The 22,940-nt window shown below is 41.2% G+C and overlaps 1 protein-coding gene across 2 annotated transcripts in view; it reads left to right on the top strand.

Annotated features, from left to right (window-relative positions):
- Positions 1–591: 591 nt before the first annotated feature.
- The window catches only part of LOC111235306 (C-terminal-binding protein 2-like), a 64,279-nt gene continuing 41,930 nt past the window's right edge, over positions 592–22,940 (top strand). Inside the window, exons 1-2 of one of the 2 annotated variants that reach the window (XM_022763724.1) lie at positions 592–857; positions 21,003–21,164. In XM_022763724.1, the coding sequence (XP_022619445.1) occupies positions 21,107–21,164 (58 nt within the window). In that variant the 5' untranslated portion in view covers positions 592–857; positions 21,003–21,106. Of the gene's footprint in view, positions 858–20,327; positions 20,365–21,002; positions 21,165–22,940 lie in introns of those variants that run through there. The other variant, XM_022763725.1, reaches the window with a different exon arrangement.

Here is a 22,940-nt window from a genome sequence, read left to right on the forward strand (position 1 = left end):
AGTAATGGGATATAGGCATATCTGATCTGACACTTGACCTAAATGGTGTTTCATAAGTTTAGTTTTTAAATGACACTTTACAAAGATAACACATTGTCACACACTGTATGTCAAATTACAAAATGTCATGCTAATAACATTAGCAACCAAATGACTGAAAGGCATCTGTTAGGTTAACTCAGCTAACGTGATTGTTTAGCTAGCTAGCTACGTTTCAGTTTGTATGTGGCTGTTGTAAGCTACACTTAAAATCTTAACCTGTGCTCTAAGCGTTTTGCCAATTTATTATTTTGAAAAGCTCACTTGCATGGGATCGGCCAGGACTTCAGATTACAGAGGGAAAAAAAGAAAACATAAAATACAGATATCACGCTAACAAATCGCCTTTCTCGAAAATTCCCACTGTCCCATCTCCATCAACATCATCAACTGCAAGAAGTGTTTCTTGTCTGCGTGTGTGTGTGTGTGTGTGTGTGTGTGTGTGTGTAAGGGAGAAGTGGGCAAAGGCTCCGCCTCACTCAAAAAGCGAGAGAAAAAAAAGGAAAAGCAAACTGATACACACCTCTCAATTCTGGCAGGAGGAAAAGAATAGGAGTGTTTATGAAGCGTATAAGTAAACAGCAGGATAACCAGGCACACCGAGAGCCGACGCTACTTCCCCCCGTAAAAACCGACACCAACCGTTTCCCAGCGCCGGAGATTGTCCCGTTGCGTTCAGGATTAAGTTTTTATGTCATCTAAAGGTGGATCATTATCTAAATCCGAGATAACAAGCGAATTTGAAATGCGTAGCCTGCGATGCTATTTCTGGAGCCCCAAAAGCCGACGTTTGAACTCTCAGTAAACATCCAGTCGAGGTAGGATTCATGATTATTGTAAAGGTGGTGTAAAATATTTCAGTGTGTCCTCCACCGGGGTATAGTTTTGAAAGCTATACTCGCATCGCTGTCCATGTGTCCCTGCGCCATCAGCAAGGAGGGACAAGGGAGGGTGGGAGTAGACATTATCCGATACTCCACTTCATAGTGATGTGGGAATAGGCTTTATTAAGTTCCTGATGAGCTGGGCAGTTGTGAGGTAATGGTGAACATATTAAAGATCCAATTAAGATCAATTATGAGTGATGTTTTGTATATATATATATATATATATATACATATATATATATATATATATACATATATACATATATATACATATATGTATATTTGAAATCATAAAGAATATTGACATACATGTAAAGAGTTTGATCAAAAGTTTGGTGCAAGTGTGTTTTTGTGCAGTTCGTGCAGCCTTTCTTGTTGGCACGTGAATAACCAAACAAATCCAGTTTGAACTTGTCATCTGTAGCCTACTAATTAATGAGAGCTTAATTAGTGAGCCAATCAGGCATCCATATGAGCACCTGCACATTTTGAAACAGGAGGATAATCCTTCCATTTCAGAGTTTTGACAGGCAGAGTGGGCACTGCTTCTCAAAAGGCAACTCTCTACACTCTCCCTCTTCTGTTTTTTTTTTCTTTTTTTTCTTTTTCTTTTTTTTTTTTTACTGCATTTGGAGGCTCCAATGGAAGAAAGCTTCAAGTGGAGGAGGAGGAGGGTGGCTCCATTGTCTGGCCAGTGAAGGGGTGGGGATTGAGGCTGTATGCAGATGTGCTGCTGGCAACGGACATCTGCTCTCACCCCCCCACCCCCCCTGGGCATTGTCACAACAGGCAGGGGAACTTAGAGTGGAGCCTGCCCGCAGAGAAAAGGCCTTTGTTAATGACATGCAGGCCGTGGCCCGCACCCTTCCAGAGGCAAATGTTTGCATCTGAAACACCTCGTTTATTAGAACATCTGATCATCTCATGCGCTCTGCTTTTAATCAGAGATTATGGAGAGTGTCTTTACCCTGAAAATATATCAGTTACCGGTGGTGCAACAGATACAGCACTTCTGAGTTTGTCACTGCTTACTGGGATTTCCTTTTTTCCAGCTCCTTCACTCGCACCTGCCACAACACCCTCCCTGTTCGCCTCTCCATATCCCTCCCCTCATCTGCCGCCTTCAACTCTGCTGGGGGTTGAACTTCCTCTCACGTCTTTGTGGCCTGCATGTGTTCAGATATGAAAGCTGGCCTCCCAAGGCAAACACATCACAGGCAGCATCACAATGCACATGGCAGCTCCTATCAGGCCTTTTGATTTATCACTGAGGAGGAAAATGCCAAGAAAATGCGAAACCAACGCTTTAATATTTATGATATCATGCATTCTGCTTGTGCTTGATGGCGGCTATCAGTGTTGATTCGTATGTGTGTGTGTGTGTGTGTGTGTGCATGTGTTTGTATTGGAAATCAGGAGTCTCATTTGCCTCAACAGATATTCCCTGGTGGCTGGTGGAGTCGGTGTACTGTGATTACGAACATGATTTGTGCTTGTAGAGAGCACTGATGTACATGGCTGATCTGCTGTACAACATGCTTGTGTAGGGACTCATTTGTGTGTTTCTGCTGTATTATAACACTCTGGATAGCGGAGAGGCAAGCTGGGGAGCATGTGCACCGAAGCAGGAAGAGATGATGGTTTTTGAAAGCACAGGTGCTGTCTCTCACTTTGTTCACCACCCGCTAATTTGGCATGTGGTTTTCTTTGGACAGAGGATGCATGTTATGTTTATTCTGTGAGACTACTTTCTTGCATTGCTGCTATGCCATCCTGCTTTTTCTGTTGACACGATTGCTTCATAAAGGGAACGAGCTAGAAGCACAGCGACAGAAAACAAATCTGAATCATGCATTGACTGCCTGTTATGAAGTCACAGAAGCAAAGAAATTACAATTGGTTAATCATATTCTCAGAGCCTAATACTCCATTTAACACAGTAATTTGGACGCTGCTGAAATAGCTCTTGTGAACTCTTCTGAGAATTCCCATAATGGCCAGGCCACTAACGGCTTCTAAAAGTTCCCATAGGAGTTGGTGTGAGAGGATTTTACTGTCATGTGATTGTGCTATGCATTGTGGAGAGGAGGTAATGGGTGTGAAATTACACTGTGCCATCTGCAAGAGGCCCAAAATGTACAGCCTGATGTCAGTCACCCTCATGCAAAATCACAGAGCATGGAGGATTAGGGATTCATACTGCAGGTCTTTTGACACAGTGGCAATTTTCTTATGTTGAGAAATTCATAGTTTTTGCTTTTCTTTATTTGAGAGATTTGTTTAAAAAAAAAAAAAAAAAGACATTCATTCAACAATGGCTAATCAGCCAGTTTAGCTAAAGGTTTCATATTCTCATGACAGAGTTTTTCAATGTGAATGATAGAATTTTTGAAAGCAAAGATCTCACACTTTCCAAGTTGAGAACGGTGTGCTTCAAAAGCTTTTACACTGATTAAGGAACAGGTGTATTTCAAATATTCCTTGAGCAACTGTTGTACTGTGTCTCATGCTGGCTGGTAACAGTTTTGTCTCAGAGAACAGCCGTTTTCAAATCTGCTGCGTGTTTAGAGTAACTGGTGCACTCTCCCAATTTTTCAGCACCTGTTTCTCATTTGTTATAACATGCTCTGTTGTGTCTCAGTCGTTTTTGTTTGTGGTTGTGAAGGATAGTTTTGGGAGAGTGGACGTGGACTGCACCAGACAGCAGCAGGTGTCTGATTCTCTTCACTGATAAGGCCTGCTTAACCAGTGTGCTTAAAAGATACTGTACGCTCTGAGTCTCTCTGTGTTTGCGTGTCGGGCTGCATGCACTCCTGTCTGCCACTGATATGATATATATATACAATATGTGGAAACAGATACATCAGTTGTTTGCTCTTAAGTGCAGCCAAAGTCATTTTTCATGCTCTCACAGCTGTTTTTGCTGTGGCTTGCTCCTGCCACATTGGCATCCTACAAGCTTGTTCGTAGGATTTGCCAATTCAAAATAATGCGTTTAATAGTCACTCCCAGTTCAGCTGGCGCAGTGGCTACAAAACAAGCAAATTACAGTCCACTGCTGTATTTCAAAGCATTATGTTTTTTAATTGAGACAATCAAACATAAAATTGCAGAATCATATTCACTCATTGCTGCCAAATCTTACATATTAAATCCAAAGTGATTAACAGAACAAATTGCACTATTGTTCGTATTAGATTTTCACTATTCTGTATTGTTTATCACCACTGTTGGATCATTGTGTCTCTGAGTGTTAAAGGGCTGGGAGATTTGCATAGTCTTGCAGCTTGTGTAGAAAGCTAAGCTCAAGCTTTGATTTTAATTCTTCAAGATCACTGGAGATTTTTCCCTTTGCCTTAAAACTTACATTTTATGCGACACATATTCTTAAAAAATACAAATAATGTATAATTTCATAATTGATCTGGTAATTTATGAGTTTAGTCTTTTGGCAGAAAATAGTGAAAAATGCGTAAATATGATATCATCGTTCAGACAAAAAGTACAGTAAAAGTTGTGTTGTTTGTACATAATTAATGAGAATACTGTTATTCACTGAAGACATTTGAACATCTCACAGTTGGAGAAGCAAAGGTGTAAATAATAAGATGAATGGCAGCTGAATTTCATGTAGCTGCTTCAGTTTTAGGGTCCTGATATTGCCGGCTCGCTCTGTCTCACTGTCGTTGTCTCGCTGGGACACTTGAATAAAGCAGAGCTACTTTTAACGTTAGTGCTAACACATGTGCTAAAAGGTCTGGTGTGAAAAAGGCCAGTCATTTAAATGACTCTAGCCTACAGTTTAGGGAGTGTGCATACAGCATGTTGAGGATGCATAAATGAACATTTTCTCTTAATTATTAATTCATTATATGATTGGAGGAAAGCTCTTGGCGGCAGTGGGGGAACAGTGGAGGATGTTTACTGTTCCCTGTATTTATGAGCATGGGAGTTTGCTCACATCACTTGGCTGTCTAATAGCCTCCCACCTGGTGTAAACCATCACACTGTGGAGTCCCTGCTCCTCCTTAATGACTGGCCATTTTCCTCCAAAGAAGTCATAATTGCTCTCAACTGCATGCATGGACATTATGCCAGAGATAGATAGAGTGAGGAGGGGGATGAGGATGGATGAAGGGGCGTCGTTTGGAGATCTAATACGGATGTAATACACTGTCTTTCCAACATGGAAAAGTGTGTGTGTGTGTGTGTGTGTGTGTGTGTGTGTGTGTGTGTGTGTGTGTGTGTGTGTGTGTGTGTGTGTGTGTGTGTGTGTTTGCCAGCAGTAAAAAAAAAAAAAAAACAAGAGTTGATCTTCTCCCACTCACCTCCCCTCCTTCGCTTGGCATAGCAAGAGCTTTAAACACCTGCCATTAACTTTCATGCAAACCACAGAGGATTAGGAATGAATAGTGGGAACGTCTTCCAACTATGTGTGCATGTACATGTGTGCTAGTGTTTGTGTCTGCGTGTCACTTTTGCAGGAACTAGCAGAGACAAAGCACCATCTGCACGCAGCAGGCTGTCCTGACTGCCTGTTCCTCTCGCTGGGGCAGAGAAGAGGCTTTCTGTGAGCATTGTTATGAAACCGACTGCTGCTGCTGCCGATGCTGCCGTTGCCGCTACGCTGGTTGTTAATGCTGACAGCTAATAATGTCCTCCTGGATGACTGTGCCTTGCTGGAGCCAGAGAGAAGAGACAGAGACTAATGAAGAGAGGCAGGAAGTGAAGCAATGAGAAAGACAGAAACAGATAGAGAGGAAGATAGCAGTGAGGCGTGCAGCTCTCTCTGTCCGAGCTGGTGAAGTTTCCTGAAGAGGCTTACACGCACGCACGCACGCACGCACACGCGCACACACACACACACACACACACACACACACACACACACACACACACACACACACACACACACACACACACACACACACACAAAGTACAGGCACATGCATTGTGTTTTATTTCCTCTCTTTTTTTTTTGTTCCTTCCTTCCTACTCGCTCTCTCCTGTCTCAGCGTCTCAGGAGGGAGGTGGCATGAGGAGGAGGAGGAGGAGGAGGAAGGGTTCCATTGTGTCTCGGCAGAGCCCCTATTCCAGTCCAGCTGACATAGACTTGTGTCAGGAGGATCCATCCTGCTGATGTTAGGCAAGTTGTAAACTGAAAGAGATGTCTAAAGTGCTGAAGTGAGCCCTTGCCAGTGGAGAGATGGCTCTGTTTGTTTGCCATTCTGCTGAGCACCACTTCACAGAGAAAACTTTTCTGCCCGAATCTGCTGACGGAGAGAAGGGGGGAAAATACAGTTGGAGTTGGGGTTTTGGGAGTCACTTGTGGGCACACAGAGCTTTGGCCATTGTGGGCCTGTGACATTGACATTTGGACATGGTGAGGGAGAGAAAAGAGTTAAAAGCTTACTTTTTTTTTCCAGCTGTCTCTTACCACACAAATTGTTTTGCCACCGCTCACAATTCTCAGAGACAGCAGTCATTGAACCTTCCAACCACATGAATATGCATGATAAGTCCGCTTTTCTTCTCTGCCCCCTGAGCTGTATTTTTTTTTTCCACCCAGAGACCTGTCGTGTTGTGTTTGATTGGCCCTGACATTTGAAAAGGTCCTTGAATAAAAAAAAAAAAGTTGTTTATGACAACTGGAGAACTCTCCTTGCAGCAGAGTAAAAATGGCATTTTGAAAGGAGCACAGCTCCTGCATATTTAAATGCTAATGGCTCTGTGAATGTGCGGGCTAATAGGATGTAGTGCAGTATGTACACTTTCAGTATGCAGGCACACTGTCTGAGTGCTACTTCTAATAACTGCGGAAGGTGCATCAGCTCATTTTATTAACTGATTATGTGCATTTTTTTATTTTATTTATTTATTTTTAAATGATCACATTTTTTCTTTATGGCAGCAGACAGATTATCTCAACACATAAGCATGAAGAATGGGCTTATATCCAAAAAAAAACCCTGGGGGAAATCTGTTTTTGAAATTCTGGCATCTGTGGTGTATTATCGCAATGGTTATGATGCAGATAAAGTTTAACAGCTTGTTTTACAAGCTTGCTGATGCTGTGTGGCAGTGTAGGGCTGCTAGTCTTAGAGAGGGCCCCTGGGGTTCTGGCTAGGCAGCCCTGTAGTGAGGCGTCAGGTCCGTGGTTTATTATGAGCTGTTTTGTTAGCAGTAGACAGCCACAAGTGCAATTTATCTCCCTGGACTTTGACCTGCTTGTTGAGTATTTGGTGTCATAGTCCTGCTTGCTCTCTAGGTTTTTACATAGTGTGGACACAGGACAACTGATGATGTCATTAGCTAAGAATTTTTATTGAATTTGAGTCTGTTACCTCACACAGTTTATGATAGTTTATTTGTGACTTATGTCTGTGAAAAGCACTATAGAAATAAATTAAAATAACTTACTATTAATTATTTTTATTTATGCAATTTAGCCCTTAATTGACAAAGGAAGTATGAGTTTGACATTTGTCAAAAGTCCTTGCTGATTTCTAATTCCTATGATGTCACCATTGCATGATATGAATCTTTGACCATTAAAGCCTGGATACAGACAGTGAACGTCTAGTGCATCCAGGTGTCTTTGCGTATAATGTAACACTCAGTGACGTAGTGGCAATTTGCAAGGCTAGTTTGTAAGCCTCTGTTTTTGTCGAGCTAACCGCTAACATGCTTGCAAACTGGGAACATGCCAGAGCTCGCTGGTCAACATAGGTCTTCGAACTACTTTCTTGTAGTCCATTTTGCCCTCAGTATTGCATATAATTTCATTCAATAAAGAGTTCTTTAAAGGGGCTATCTGTAACCTAGCCATAGCTGTTTAGTGTGCTAACTTCAGTAGAAGAAGGAAGACGTCATAGAGACAAGTGTTTACATTGTCTTGCTGGAGGTGAGTAAAGGAATGAAGTTTGATGCTGAACTCGCAGCGTTTCTTATAGACTGGTAACTCAACAGCTGATCATGCTAACGCTGGCTATGTCGTTTTTATCAAAATTGGAGTTGATGTAAAAAATGTTCATAGATTTACTTTGCCCACAGCATGTGAAGCCACTGGCTGCGGAGATATCAAGATAGTGGTGTGGCCGTGCCCCTATGGGCAAAGATAACCCAACCTTATTTTTTTTTTAATGCTGTGAGATTATTCTTGCAGTTCAGGTTGAAACTGTCTACATTCCAGGCTTTCATGCATCTAGCTGCCTCTTTACTTGCATAAATACTGGCAGGCTTCCAAACAGGGAGATCTGGCAGAGATCCATGAAACCATTTGACTCCTAAACCACACCGTTAAGGGAGAGGCTGCACTTCTCTTTGATTTAAATGAGCAGTGGACATCAGCATGGTTGCTGTTACAGAGCATCAGTGCTCATACACACACACACACACACACACACACACACACACACACGCGCGCGCGCGCCTACACAATGTCGCACAAAAGCAGTTATCTACTTGTTGCTGTCTAGAGAGCTAAACAGGGTGAGCTGTCATTCTGTTTCTCATCACTCATCTGTGGCAAAAAGTGGCATATTATCTACTTGTTGCTAGCAGTTACGGAAGTGTTGAAAAAGTGAGTGGGGGAGCTGAGCAATGGATTCTTATCACCTTAGCGATCTCCATTATGAATATGGATATTACCAATGTTTGGTGAGCCCGAGGCTAATTCTTTGATTCTGTGCTGCTGAGAAGCTCAGTGGGATGGTTGGCTTTTTAACTCGTCAGCTTGTTCGCACAAAGACATGTTTGATTTTCACCCGTATGGAGATGTTTGATTCCTGATCCTGAACAAAAAGGATTTACTGTGGGTTAATGTTTCATTGAGCTAGAGAGAAGCCACAGACTCTCAGTCCCTCCTACTCAGTCTTCTGTGAATACTACCCTCGGGACTCTGTGTGAGGTTAGAAGTAGGTATCCCTGGGGTTTTCAGACATCTATTTTAAGGCATAATACATGTGCTGCAATATTTCACCATCTTTTTATTCTTTATGCTACATATCTGACATATCAATCAGAGACATTACTCTCTATAACATATAACATTTACTCAGCAGCACTTTGTTCTCAGACTGAAAGTGCATGCTGGTTTTTATTTATCTCTTCCAACATCTTTTGACCTAAGGTGAACATTTTTCCAGTAATGAAGTTTTGTGCCATCAGGAGATAGGGGAGTGCATTAGGACGATAAGAGAGCTACAGTTCATCGGTACTGTCATGTCAGGGATTTTTCTGATGCAATAGGGCCATAATTTACCTACAGTCATACTGAACTCGCTGTTTAAAAAAAGCAGCATAGCTAAATGTGAACATGAGAAAAGTGAGAGGTCCTACCATCCTGTCAGGCATGCAGTCAATGTACCATGAAAAATGGTAGCAGTCACTTTGTGCTGATATTATTAATATTCCACATTTTTTATTAGTTTTGAAACCATTTCTTCTCTTCTTATGGGGTTTGTTTTTGTTTCAATCTTGTCCAGAAAGTGCCACTAGAAAAGTAGTTTTCATTTCACTGTACCCAGCAAACTGAAATGATGATGAACTTGAACAGAGGTTATATATTTTTTGGTGTTTTCAGCCTCAGGGCCAGTTTGAACCACTGAAATATTTCAACTCACGGAACATATCTTTTTGTTCCACTTTTCACCAACTTGGTCATGTCTCTTCTCCCATGCATAAACCTCATCCCTGACCTTTTTTTCTTTCTACCACTGAGCTCTCTTTCCCAGATTTTCCTCTGAATGTCAGTTATGCGTTGTAATACGTCTCTGCCCTTGTCTTTTTTTTTCTTCTTAGTTTCATCTGTGTGTGCTCTTCCTCACAGGTGGCTGAGGGATGTGCTGGCTCCTCTTTGCTGCCTGTCTGTGTTTCTTCTGTTTGCTATCTATTAAATACCAGCTGCTGTCCTTGATCAGGGAAGCATGCCACTGTATTAAACCTGTCTGATACACGCATACATATACATAATAGCAGGAAAGGACTCACATACTTGCACACATAGACAAAAACACGCACACATGCACACAGTGATAAATTAGCCTTATTATAAGCAAGCTATTAATTCAACAAGGAGGCTACCACAAGCTCAGTACTCATCAGAGGTTGGCTAGAGAGACAAAACCCGCTGTCATTGAAAAGAGGTCTTTTCAGGTTGCACTGACACAAAATGTGTAGTTAGTGTACATAGCTGAAATCATAAAACCCTGTAAATGAACACTGCTTCCTGTGATGGTTTGCTGTGCGCCATCATGACTATAGCCGCTATCTAATGTCTCGCTCCCCATCCTCGAGCCTTTCATGCTGGGCAGAGTTTCTCAGAGCCCCCTCCCTGGAGGCTGGATGCAGCCAGACACCCACCTTGGCCCCAGTTCCCAGTAAACACGTCTGTGTTTTTGGGTGACCGTCTGATGTGTGTGTGTGTGTGTGTGTGTGTGTGTGTGTGTGCGTGCGTGCGTGTGTGTGTGCGTGCGTGTGTGTGTGTGGGCAGCAGCATTCAGTGGTGTTCTCACAACCCAGCTGAGACTGACAGATGGAATCATTTCACACACCGACAGAAAGGCAGGATACAGGAAACCTGGGTATTTTTAATAGTCCTGGCGCTGCTGTGGTTGGTATTAATCTAGGTCAGTGGCGTTCAGCTCGCAGCGAGTCGGCCTCTGGGGCAAGCTTGGCCTTTACTTAACCCCATTTACTCAGCTACCTTACATTCTACTCACCTTATACTCAGTTTGTTGTTAAAGAACCTAACAAGATGTTTATGCCGTGCGCTGTTGGGCAGATTCCTACTGTACCTGGTTCAGCTAACCTTTTGCAATCAGAGCACAGTGGTTGTTCCTTGCAGCCCAGATGGCTCTTACCATAGAGGCCCCTGGACCATTGATAACACACTCCAAGATGTTCAGCTTACAGCCTAGCAAGTGAAAAGCCTAGCTGAACTGGGCTAACGTAACTAGCATACTTCAGGTAACACACTGCCAGTATAGGGATGGGAATCTAACCTTACAATCTTGAGTACTGACAGCTGTCGAGTCATTAAAAGTTTGCATGAAATGCTTTGCAAGGTTTTTTGTGTTGAAAATCACAACTTTGCTGAGTTTAGCCTGTGAGTCATTTATTGAGTCAAAGTTCTTGTTCGGCTGCTTGTGCATGGGCTCAAATTAGGGTAAAAAAGATATTATGCTTGTAATGTGATGTTCAGAAATAATTCAAGTTTGGGCACATGTAGAAAAGATTTAATTGTGAAAAGATTGTGAATGATACAAAACAGAAAGCAGTGTATAAAATCAGCACTCGAAGTTCCCACACTGTATCTATGACGTCTGACTGGACTCTGCTTTGTGATTGGACTGTCAGTGTCCAGTCCAGTCTGTCTTTGTGTAACCTCACCACTGATTCTTTTTTTGAAAATACATATTTTTTCTAATACATACTGTATACAACCTTGAATTTCTCATGCAGATTCATTTATTGAAAAGTTGTCTGTATGTTCATATGTTATATGTGAAAACCCCCCAGTATGTTTTAAATACTAACCTTGATGGTGCAGTAGCATCGAACATGTAGGGCTACTTCATGCAAACAAGGGTTCAGGAAGCTCTCTTATAGTAATGATCACATTTCTGTATCATGATTTACCTCCTCTGGAAGTGTGAAACTGTCAACCAAAGCTCATTCAAAATATGAGCATTTGCACTCACATCGTGAACTCATCTCTACAGTTAATTTGCAGTCTAATTGCTTTTACAGTTGTTGCATATGCATCAGGTGCTCAGTAGTTAATTGGTAGGAAACGACAGATCATCAAGTTCAACAATTAAAACAGGCACTTGCCAACCTCAACACACCAAAGTGTATCTAATTTGACTAAAACTATTCTGAGGGGATTTCGTGGAAATGATTTACAATTAGGTATTATGTGGAAACTAAATTTTCTGACATTGAGAAGAAGGTATTTATGGTATGTGTGCTTTGACAAACCCTCACTTTGCTCCTCAGACCCAGAAGCAGTCGTTTTTAGAGTCACTCTTCATTAGTCATGCTCTATGTTTCTCTGAAAATCTTACATTTACTCCTGAAACGGGACTCTGGCATCTTCATTCTTCAATCAGCCATTTTTTCCAGGTTTTTAAGAGATTGGCTCTTTTCCAACACATTCATTTTTTCATTTAATTTTTTTTTTTTTTGTAAGAATTTCAAGGGCCATCTCCCTGATGCATAATTATTCCACAGCCCTAAAATATAATTGCTTTTTTGTCGCTCATCTTTGCTCTTTCCTTTGGGTTTCTATCGCGTTACAGTTAAATGGTTTTAAATATTTCACTCTGGAGAGGTGTAAGAAATCAGTGAGCATGAGGTTAGATATTTTGAGTAAATGGAGCTAAATTGTTTAGAGTTGAGTTAAACGATAACAGACACTGTGCCTGTTTCTTGCTCTGGCCTTGTGTTAATGAGCTGGTAGCTGAGGAATGGAAAGGTACTAAAGAGCTGAGAAAGTCTAGGTGAGATGGCAAAGACGGATGCTGATTATAGTTTCACACAGTCTTTAGACAATGTATCACTGGCAAGATTTGTTTTTTACCTTATGAACAAAAGCCAGTACACACATGATCTTTTGGTTTGTGCAGGCTGAGATATTGTTTACCCTTTGGATGAAGTCGCGGCTACCTGGTGTTGCTCACTAATTCAGTTGTACTTGCATATTTTCAGCTCATTTTAAGTTTAGAGACAGAGACTACTCTTCAATTGGTGCAGAACAAGAAAAAAAAAAGATCTTATTGCTCATGTTCTAGTCAGTATCATCATGTTCACACTGTTTTTTACAAATGAACCTTGAGCTGAAGCATGAAGTCATGCAGCACTTAGCTGTGCCTTATGTGTTTATTTATCTTCTCTTGTGTCACAGAGCGCTTACGAAGAAATAATTGATTAGGAGGATTATTAGTTGAGACTGCAACTCAGCCTCAATTTATGAACAATAACAAATGAATAAGGAGCTGCCAAAATAGACAAAACAGAGCCCACTGCTGTTTTATCTCTTTTTAATTGTGATCCACTGATTGTTACCACAGTTACAAAATTATATATTTTTGAATATACAGATCACTTATAAAATAACTTGCTGGATAGCCCATGGCCAGAAGATTGATTTTAGTAGTAGGAGAGCTGTAATTGTTATTTTCATTTTCAATTAATCAGCCAATTGTTTTATTGATTAGTTGATCAGTTGTTTTTTAGTGTGTCATTTTATCCAACCAACCCTCCAAAACTCAAACATATCCAGCTCACAATTACATTAAACAGTAAAGAGAGAAGCTTCAACCAGAGAATATTTGGCATTATTGCTTAAAGGAGCTATATGTAAGTTTTTGCTATTGCTACATAGCCAATGTTAGCATTAACAGTTGTTATTTACTAGTCTAGTAGAAACGTTCAGCATCAAACTTGATTCTTTCACTCACCAAAAGCTGTCTTCAGCAGTGGAAAGCAACACCAGTGTTAACTCTTGTCTCTATCACTTCTCTTCCTCTACTGAAGTAACCAGCTAGTCCCGGCCCGTCTTGCCACTTTCCGATAGCGACTCACTGTAGTTTCCAATCTGCCCTGAAGGTGTAGCGCTGCTCAGAGGGAGTATTATAACCTCTTGTCTTGTAAACACAATGATGGCTGAAGCTGTTGTTGAGCAACAATCACCACCACTCGCTCCTGGCAAGAAACCACGTTTGGTGGCAGAGAAAACATACCCCTTAAAAAATGAAGCAATAAATTATCAAAAAAGTTGCCATAAATTTTCTAAAAACCGACTTATCGGTTTATCTATTAAGTAAAACTGCAGTTTGTTTGAATAGAAACCAAACAGGTTACATGTGAGAGCACCCAGAGTTTCTAGAATATGATAAATGTCTGTATGTCTTGATTTAAAAAATATCCCATTAAAAAATCAAATGGGCCCCACAGTTTTATACATTAGTTAAGGGGAAGAAGCAGTTGGGTGTCACCTCATGTCAGTAAACCAACCTCATGTACATCCCACTTAGCAGTGAGCATCATGAGCCGTCCTTAATTTGCACTCATTATCATGTCTAGCACTCATCACCAGGGAGATTGGTCTCATCCACCAGTTCCAGGGAGACCTTGAAAAGAAGTTGGTCCAATTCTCATAAGTGTATTGTTCATATACTGTATGAAAGGTTAGTGTGTGTGTGTGTGTGTGTGTGTAGTTGAGCTCTCAGTACTGGTCTTTGTTCCTCAGAGAAAAAGATCTGATGTTGAATGTCAACAGGAAAGTGGAAAAGACAGATTTATTACCACAATAAAAGCATCTTAGACACACCATTTTACCTGTCAGCTTAAGTGCCACTGGTTTTGGTGTGATTGCTTGTTTGTGTACACTGTGTGTTGAGATTAGTAAATACTGTATGTTTTCAGTATCTAGCCTGTCGGGTAAAGGAAAAAAATTGCAGGAGAATATTTAGAGACAAGTTTACGATGCTTTTTTAATTTAATTCGCACGTGGACTCTTCGAATCGTTGGAAGTCTTCAGTACTCTGTGTTGTGTAGTGGTGTTGTGAACAAAAATAAATTGCCAATTATACCAGTGGAGATTTTATGCCAGACTTTGTTTTAGTTCATTAGATGTAAGGAGCTGGAGAGAGGAGGAATGCAGGCCACGCCGAACGCCTCAACGGGTTAGGCTAACAGGCTGCCGTGCACAATAATGTCACCATTATGCGTTTCCTGGGTGACTTAAACGAATAGGCATTATTACAAAATTGTGCATTAGCCCAAGTCAGCAGTTAGTACTGCTGCAGTCTCATTTCGTTTAGAGTTGAGAGGAGAGAAAGATGGAGAGAGTGTGAGAGGAGGAGGGAGGCAGGGAGGGAGGGAGGGAGATGGGAAAATGGTTCAGAGAAAAAGGCGATGTAAAGGAGAAATGGGGAATGAAAAGGACGCTCTCTGCCAGAGGCTGACAGGACATTCAAAAGGAGGTTAAAGGATACATGGAGAGGCGCAGATGGACTGACAGACTTGGGGGATCGTGACGATGATGGAGAGGTAGAAAGAGGAGAGCTGTAATTATCAGTAACTGGTGTATTTAGACAAGGAGGGCTGGAGGAAGAAAGAGGCTGGCAGGGAGGAGGAAAGTGTAAATCAACGGTCTGAGCGACAGCTTTACGTGCCCCTTGGAGCCCCAACTATCAGATTAATGAGAGAAGAGAAACCTTAACCACCTTCTCTTCTCTGCTGCTTCCTTTTCTGCTATCCTGCACTTTCAGGAGCATAAATCACAGACTCTTAAGCAGTCACTTTAGGTAGCTGCTACACAATTCTTCCTCAAAATGTTGACTAAAATATCCCTGTCCAATCATGTGCAGCACTAATGAGATTTCACTGCAGCTACTGTCCATCGAAACTGCATCTCTTACAAGTAGTCCTGGTTTCGAAACTACATTCATTCCAGTTGTTAGAGGAGTAAGTCAGCATTATGAGAAATTTGCTTATTTACTTTCTTGCCAAGAGTTAGATGAGAAAATCAATATAACTGTCATGTCTGTATGGTAAGTACAAAGATAGAGCAAGCGGCTGGTTAGCCTAGCTGTGCATAAAAACTGGAAATGGGATGACTGTTCAAAGGTGAAAACATTTGCTTATCAACACCTCTAAAACTCACTTATTAACATTTTATATCTCATTTGTTCAATCTGTATAAATAAATTAAGATTAATTAAACAAACAAGGTTAGCCGTTTCCCACTGTTTCCACTCTTTATGCTAAGCTAAGATAAGTGGCTGCTGATTTTAGGTGGGGTTTATATTCTCATCCTACTCTTGGCAAGATATAGAATAAGTGTATTTCCCAAAAATGTTATAAGTGATGTGTGAAGGCTGTGACATGTAGAGACAAAGCTGCACTGAAAACGAGATTTTTAAACAGCAAAATATGGAAAAGAAAGCAAACTGACAGATTTTTAGATTACTGCACGAGTAACATCACAAGTAAAGAAATATATATATTTCCAGTTTTTCTAAAGAGCACCAGGTTTCCCTTCAGCCCGATTCTTCAAGTGTAGCTCAGTCCCCTCTGTGTGTTGGTTGTGTGTGTGTGTGTGTGTGTGTGTGTGTGTGTGTGTGTGTGTGTGTGTGTGTGTGTGTGTGTGTGTGTGTGTGTGAGAGAGAGTGTGTGTGTGTGAGAGAGTGTATGGTGGTTATCACGTTCACAAAGTTAAACCAGTTCACTGGGGTCAAGGAGTGGACGCTCGGTTGATGATCTAAAATAAGATCGAGCAAGATGTTCTTTTCTCAAGATGAAAACTACCCCTTGTAGTAAACACCTGCACAGATATTTCAGTCAAACGCGCGTTATGAGAAAGTCAAAGCTGGAGCTTTACTTCATCGTGTGCCTTTTCACCTTTAGCCAAACCCACAGGTTTCTTAATCTGGTGCGAGGGCTCCTCTGAGATATGGCTTTAGTGAGAAAAAGACCTCTCTCTTTCTCTTCTCCCTCTCTCTGTGTCTTCAGTGCTATTACCAAGCTAAACAAGCCGGCCTGGCTTTTTATGTGCTTTTCTTCACAAAAGGAACAGAAAAGAATGAGCGCAAGGGAAGGAGCTGTAACATAAAGAGCTGAAATAGAGAGATGTTTCTGAAGTGTAAAACCGGCTCTTTCTGCTTGTGAAATTTCTTGATGTACGGGCTGTCAGATGGAAAAGCACTGTGTGAAATCATAACCTCTCTGAGTGATGCAACAGCTGCAACAATGCAGTGTAATGTCTGGCGCACTTGATTTTTTTTTTTTTTTTTTTTTTTTTTGTGGCATTTTGATGAAAGTTTTACTTCTGTTTGTTTCTCTGTGAGACACTGTAGAGAAGCTGTGGTAGCACATCTGTGGTGTACATCTGCCACAATTCATTCAAGTGTTACAAAGCTCTTGTCTTTGAACACCACTCAGCTCTGTGCCATTAATTCATCCACTGTTTATGTACATAAAAAAGAGCTTTATTTCTGAGGTCCATCATGCGAGTTGCATTACAATTATTTTGTTGAAATTAACACCTACATCAAAGCTTTGCAGGGTGACTTCACACTTCTGCAGCCCAAACATGTAACTGTGTGAAAACAGAATTTCTGGAAAGTTTAAAGGGCTTCATTTACCCAGAAATCTTGCAATATGATGCGAGCAACTGTCAAACTCATTGGACATGAATGATTTCTTTGTAGTAGCTTGCAGTGCATGTTAGTGGTGGGGAAAATGTTTTGGTAGCAGTTTTAACCATCACTGGGAAGTTGAGCTTTCTCTCTCACTGCTGGTGAGGAGACAGTTTTTATTTTTGCTTTTGATTTTTGATCACTTCTGCTTTCCAGGAAAATTTTCTGTATGTTGCACTGCAAACAATTATTTTAATTCCCGATTACTCTGCTGAATATTTAATCAGTTGATCGATTTTTTTTTTAGTATGTTAAATATCAATATCACCATTAATATCCAGTTTGCAATGACATAAAACTGGGAAAAGCTTCAAAAATCCTCAAATCAGAGAAGCTGTAACGATTATATATATATTTGACATTTGTCATTGAAAAATGAATTGGATGATAAATTGATTATCAAAATAGTTGGTGTTAAATAAATAAAAGTATAATCAACAAATTGTTTCAGCTAGAAACATCAGCAGTCAATTTGAGCAAAACAGGAACATCTACAACTCCCTCCCTCCTTGTTTAGGCTGAGATTATAAACTTATAGTAAATTCAAACATTTTACTCTTAAGACACTGACACAGGTATGTATGTAGTGCAGGAACAACATTCGATGCAGGGGATACTGCAGGACAAACTGATGAGCAGTAGATACACGGTATACATACTGTATATACCTTGAAAATGGTTTCATTCAGGCATTATGGCATGCTGCAGGTTGCAGTCACAGTGTTGAGTCCAACAGTGCATGAAATGCATCCAAGTAGAAAGGCAGGATGTGATTACAAAATAACATTTGCAGATTGGCTACACCGCAGAAGTGGTGCATGCAGATGTCAGATATCATAACTCTACCTCATAAATGTCAAAATTTTATACATTGTTATAATACATGTTTTTCTCAGCCCACAAAGTCAAAATCCTGGCACGGCAAAGTCAAAAAAACCTTGTATTACCAAGAATATTGTGAGGTTTGCATCACTCGTCAGATCTGACAACAGCTACTTTGGTCACGATCTGACTTGGTAACATTCGCAGACTTGTCAGAGAACCTGTGAACACGACTTCAAGCCACAAGTATGTGTGTGTGTTGAGCAGAGCGCTTGCCCTCTCAATGCTGAGCCAGACAATCCCTGGAGTTGTGTATTTCTGTCGTTTGCATGTGTGTGTGTGACTTTCTCCACTGTTTCTCTTCCTCTCCTCCAGCACTGAGCACGTATTTTCTCTCAGGTCAATCCCCTTATTGTTAAGTTACATAACAGCACTTAGTCAAGTAACAATCCAGCAGCAATGGGGCTAAGGGCTGCAGGATAACTGTACTTCCTCTCTGGCACTCATCTGGCGGAGAGCTCTGCTCAAAGTTGTTGTTGACTTTTCAACCCGCTTAGCGGCGTCGACTTTTTTTTTTTTTTTTTTTTTTTCTCTGGAAATGGAGTGGATCTCCTTCTTGCAGTCAAATCTCTGGAATTAATTTATGGAAATGAAGTCATGGATACCACAGCTTTGGGCTTTTGGTAAAATGTAGCTCTCAAAGTGCTGAGGAGGCCGTTCCTCTGAGCCGGCGGGGTTTGCCATCCCATCAGTGGAGACCACCAGTGAGAAGTGATGAAATGTCGTGTTTGAAATGATTCCAGGTGTAGATGATAGTTATTATTCTGAGTGAATGTGTGGGATTGGGGGGGGGTACATGCTCTAAGTTACATAACACAGACGTGATAAATAATACAACTGATGCATAGTTGAGGTTCTGTTTCTCAAAAAGTGTAATGTATTTTTTAAATAACACATTGAGGAATATTTTTATCAACATATTCAGTGAACCAATCAAAATAGTCATCCTAAAATTAACACTATATATCATTATAAGTCAAATCAAATATAAATAATTGTGTTCCACTTTTATGAATTATATCACATTATGAAGAATAAAAACTTCACAGTAGACATGTTATGATCCTGTCATCTCAATACAGTTTGACTGTAGCAAAATCAACTCATCTTAGATGCAGTTTCTACAAAAAATTATGAATTAAGAAATCTAGTATTGTATTGTGGAAGATTTTATTCCCATCCTCATGTTGCATAACCGCCATATGTTCTTGTACAGTATGATATGACTAGTGCAGCCTATATTAATGTTTGTCCGCTTAGGCAGTTTTCAGTAAAAAGTCTATATCAGGAGAGTTTATAATGTCTAAATGGACAGATGCACTCATGACCTGTAGTGTTGCTGCTCTGCAGCACAGAGTCAGATGCCCATGCATGTCTCCTCCGGTCTATTCATAGCCAAGGCGGTGTGACTCCCCCGCCTCTGACTGACTGTTTCCTGCTTTCCCTCTTGCTCAATTACTTCTCTTCTGACTCCCACATGTGGGTCTTCAGCTCTTTGGCAAGAAGGCTTACCTTGTGGAGGAGGGAAGCGGTAGCACAGCTGACTCGTGAAGCAAGTGTGTTTACCATGTTAGAGAAATATAGGAGCTCGAAGTGTGTTGAATGCAGGAGGAATGTAGCGCCTACAGTAATGTGTCTTTTGAATTTACTTAGCTGCAGTGCACCACCTCCCCCTCCTGTCCCTGCAGCTGGGAAAATGCCCCAACAGCTGGCCAAATAAAAAGGCTATGCATCAATTCATCATTCAGCCATATTGCTTATCCTGCCCTCCACCCCACCAGAACATAACGGTTATAATTGCAGTTACCGCGCAAATATCAATATATCATCATATAAATAGTCAAGTGAGAGCCATTCTCAAAGTGCAGCACTCTAGGATTGGGCCCAGAGGCCAATATGGAAAGAAATGGAGGCGAATGCGAAAGCGCTGAAAGAGATAGAGTTTAAATGTAGGAGGAGGATGGCGTCACACTGTACTCATCCCGTTAGATGATGTTTTTCTAGTACTTTCCTCTCCCTCCCACCAACCCCCTTTCATGTCTTTATTCTGCTGATACAACCTCCTCCCGTCTGCTGACTAACTGACCCACATTCCTCTGTGTGACTCGCTGCCCTTAGACTGTGTGAGCGCGCGAGCCTACATTTCTGCTTGTCATCTTGCATGTCTTTTTGTGTGTGTGCGTACATAGTTGCCAGTGTGTGCACGTGTTCTTGTACCTTCCTCTGTCTATCTCTGTCTCTCCCTACCAAAAAAAAAAACCTGTGCCATGCCCCTCAGGCGTCAGCAGGAACCCGTCAGAGGACTTCTCTTTAGAGGACCATCAGTCACTGAACATGCGAAATAATCGGTAAAACGCCTCATTTACTCACTCACTCTGTGTCTGTCGGCTTTTGCTGTGTTGGGGCTCTGGTTGCAGAGGTGACATTTCTTCATTACATTAAATGAATGGTGCTCTCTGAGATGAAGCGCCCTCTAGTGGAGAGTGGACTCTGCAGGGCAAATGTCTGATTTTGCAAATTCAGTGATTCTGCCAAAGGTTGTGAGACAGAAACAACAGTGCAGGGTTGCTGTCAGATGACGATGCTCGGACTTCTTATGAGAAATCATGATGCGAAGTCGTGCAACACCACCTACAACTTTTTATGAAGTGAAACAGCAGTTAAAGCCACAACTCAGTGGACTACTCTCTGACTCTGCATTTTATTGTTTTTTTGTATTGTATACACCTTCCCTTGTTTTTAATTTGCATATGTGCCATGTCCTGTTTGTTGTACGTTGTTGTAAGTTGTTGTATATACAGTGTGTTTTAAGTGTGACCTGCCAAGTGACTGCACTTGTAAATTAACTTTAAGATACCAACTCAAGAAATTGGGGAAAAAAAAGAAAAGAAAAAATGTCCTTATATTATTTTGTATACACTGAAAATGTATTACTACAAGACTGATTTTCGAAAATAACCTTTGTCCCTGCTTTCTTGAATTTCAGGTATAAAAAAAACAGCTCATTAACTTCTGGAGGAGTTGGAGACTTTGAGTAGGAGAGGTGGATAGAAAATCAAGAGAGAAAAGAGCATTTCAAGCTGTGACGGGATGGCACTGGTCGACAAACACAAAGTGAAACGCCAGCGGCTGGACAGGATCTGTGAGGGTAAGACAGACTCCTTTACCCCTCTCTCTCTCTCTCTCTCTCTCTTTCTCTTCTTTCTGCTTTTTTATGTACATGTGGATTTGAGGTGCTGGCTGCACATTTGCAGGTCACTGGAGCTGATTATTGAGGTTGTGGGATGCGTGTGTCTTTGTGTGTGTTTTAACTCCACAGGTTTATGTTGAAGCCATGAAAAAAGATTCCCATCTACTGTTGTATGGAAAATAAGTTTCCACTAGCATTTAGGCTTCTCAGCCTGCTGCTTCAAATTCAGTGAAAAGCCAGTGGGATCGTTTGCATAAGTGTGTTTGTGTGTGTCAAAAGGGAGCCTTGGGACCAGCCGAGGCTCCAAACTTCGTCTTTGAAGGCTGTCGTATAGAGAGAATGTGTGTGTGTGTGTGTGTGTGTGTGTGTGTGTGTGTGTGTGTGTGTGTGTGTGTGTGTGGTAGAGAGGGGGTTCGGTTGATGGCTGAATGAGACTTGAGTTCGATGTTTCCAGATTGCTAGCGAGATGAAGTAGGGAGTTTGTAATAAATTGAAGCACTTCTCAGAGCTCTGGGTAGGGGGTGGTGGGATTGATTTGCGTGCAGATGTGCATTTATGTGTGTGTGTATGTGTGTGTGTGTTTGTGTGTGTGCGCTTTAAGAAAGAGATTTTCCTTTCGTTTTGGCCCACTTATTCTTTACTTAACCACCAACCAGAGCCACTTTATTTCTGAATGTTCACTTAGTGTGTGTGTGTGTGTGCGTATGTCTGTCCACACTCATGCTCAGCCCATGTTCATGCACCAATAATACAGACAGTAAAGATAGTTTTGTCATCTTCTTACTGTATTGAGATATAGCAGCTAGCTCATTGCAATCTTTCATTGAGGGTTTCTTTCATCTGTCTTTGTGAAAATGTAAAATGTGTTCTAGGGTTTATTATACATTTCAAGATAAGTGAGACTTTGTTACAGCACTTGCTATTATAAATTTGAACCCTTTGTAATTTTACTAGTTAAACAACGATTAATTTGTTAGCTTTCATTCGTAATACAAATCTTTGAAAAGGGTCAGTATGCTTCAAACAAAGTACTTGCCATTTGGTCAAACAGTGTTTGAAACCTTTTCCCTACACATCTTTCAGGCGTCGGAATGTCTCAAACGTACGTCCACTTCCTGCACCAAGTGGCAGTTTCCGTGTTGAGAGGAGACTGTCCTACTATGAAAAATGAGTTACGTTTTGTTGTAACTCAGGTGACATCTAGTGGTCGTAGAGATTATGACAGGAGCAAAGGGAAAAGTGCGGTGATGTAGTATAAAGAGCGACAAAGTCCGTGTTGGGAGGAGATTGGGGTGGATGGATGGGTCAACAAAACACAGGAATATGAAACAGGAGATCGGTGTTGGACTCCCATGTGAAACCAGTAGTTTATATTGTTTATGTTATCCATGGCCGTTCATTGTTATTATTGTAACCAACAAAGATCGTCTGATGTTGAGGAAATACTTATTTTAACCCAAATCATCTTCCTTTCCTAACCCTAACCAAGAAGTTTTTCTGCCTAAACCTTACCAAGCCATGACCGTTATCATAGTTACCACAGCAACGTTCTGTATGCCGCTCTCGGTACAGGTGCGTGTTCATTATGGTAACCAGGACAACCGAGGTCCGGTAGGCATGCCGCCGTAGGAACGCTATTTCAGGAGACGCTCCTATGGGTCATATCAGAGGATTGGATGACTAGTTGCTCCTGTCGCCAGTAGGGGCGCTATATTAGGAAACACTCCTCTGGGT

This window comes from Seriola dumerili, unplaced genomic scaffold (genome assembly GCF_002260705.1).
Source record: "Seriola dumerili isolate Sdu_G_001 unplaced genomic scaffold, Sdu_1.0 BDQW01000478.1, whole genome shotgun sequence".
Lineage (NCBI taxonomy): Eukaryota > Metazoa > Chordata > Actinopteri > Carangiformes > Carangidae > Seriola > Seriola dumerili.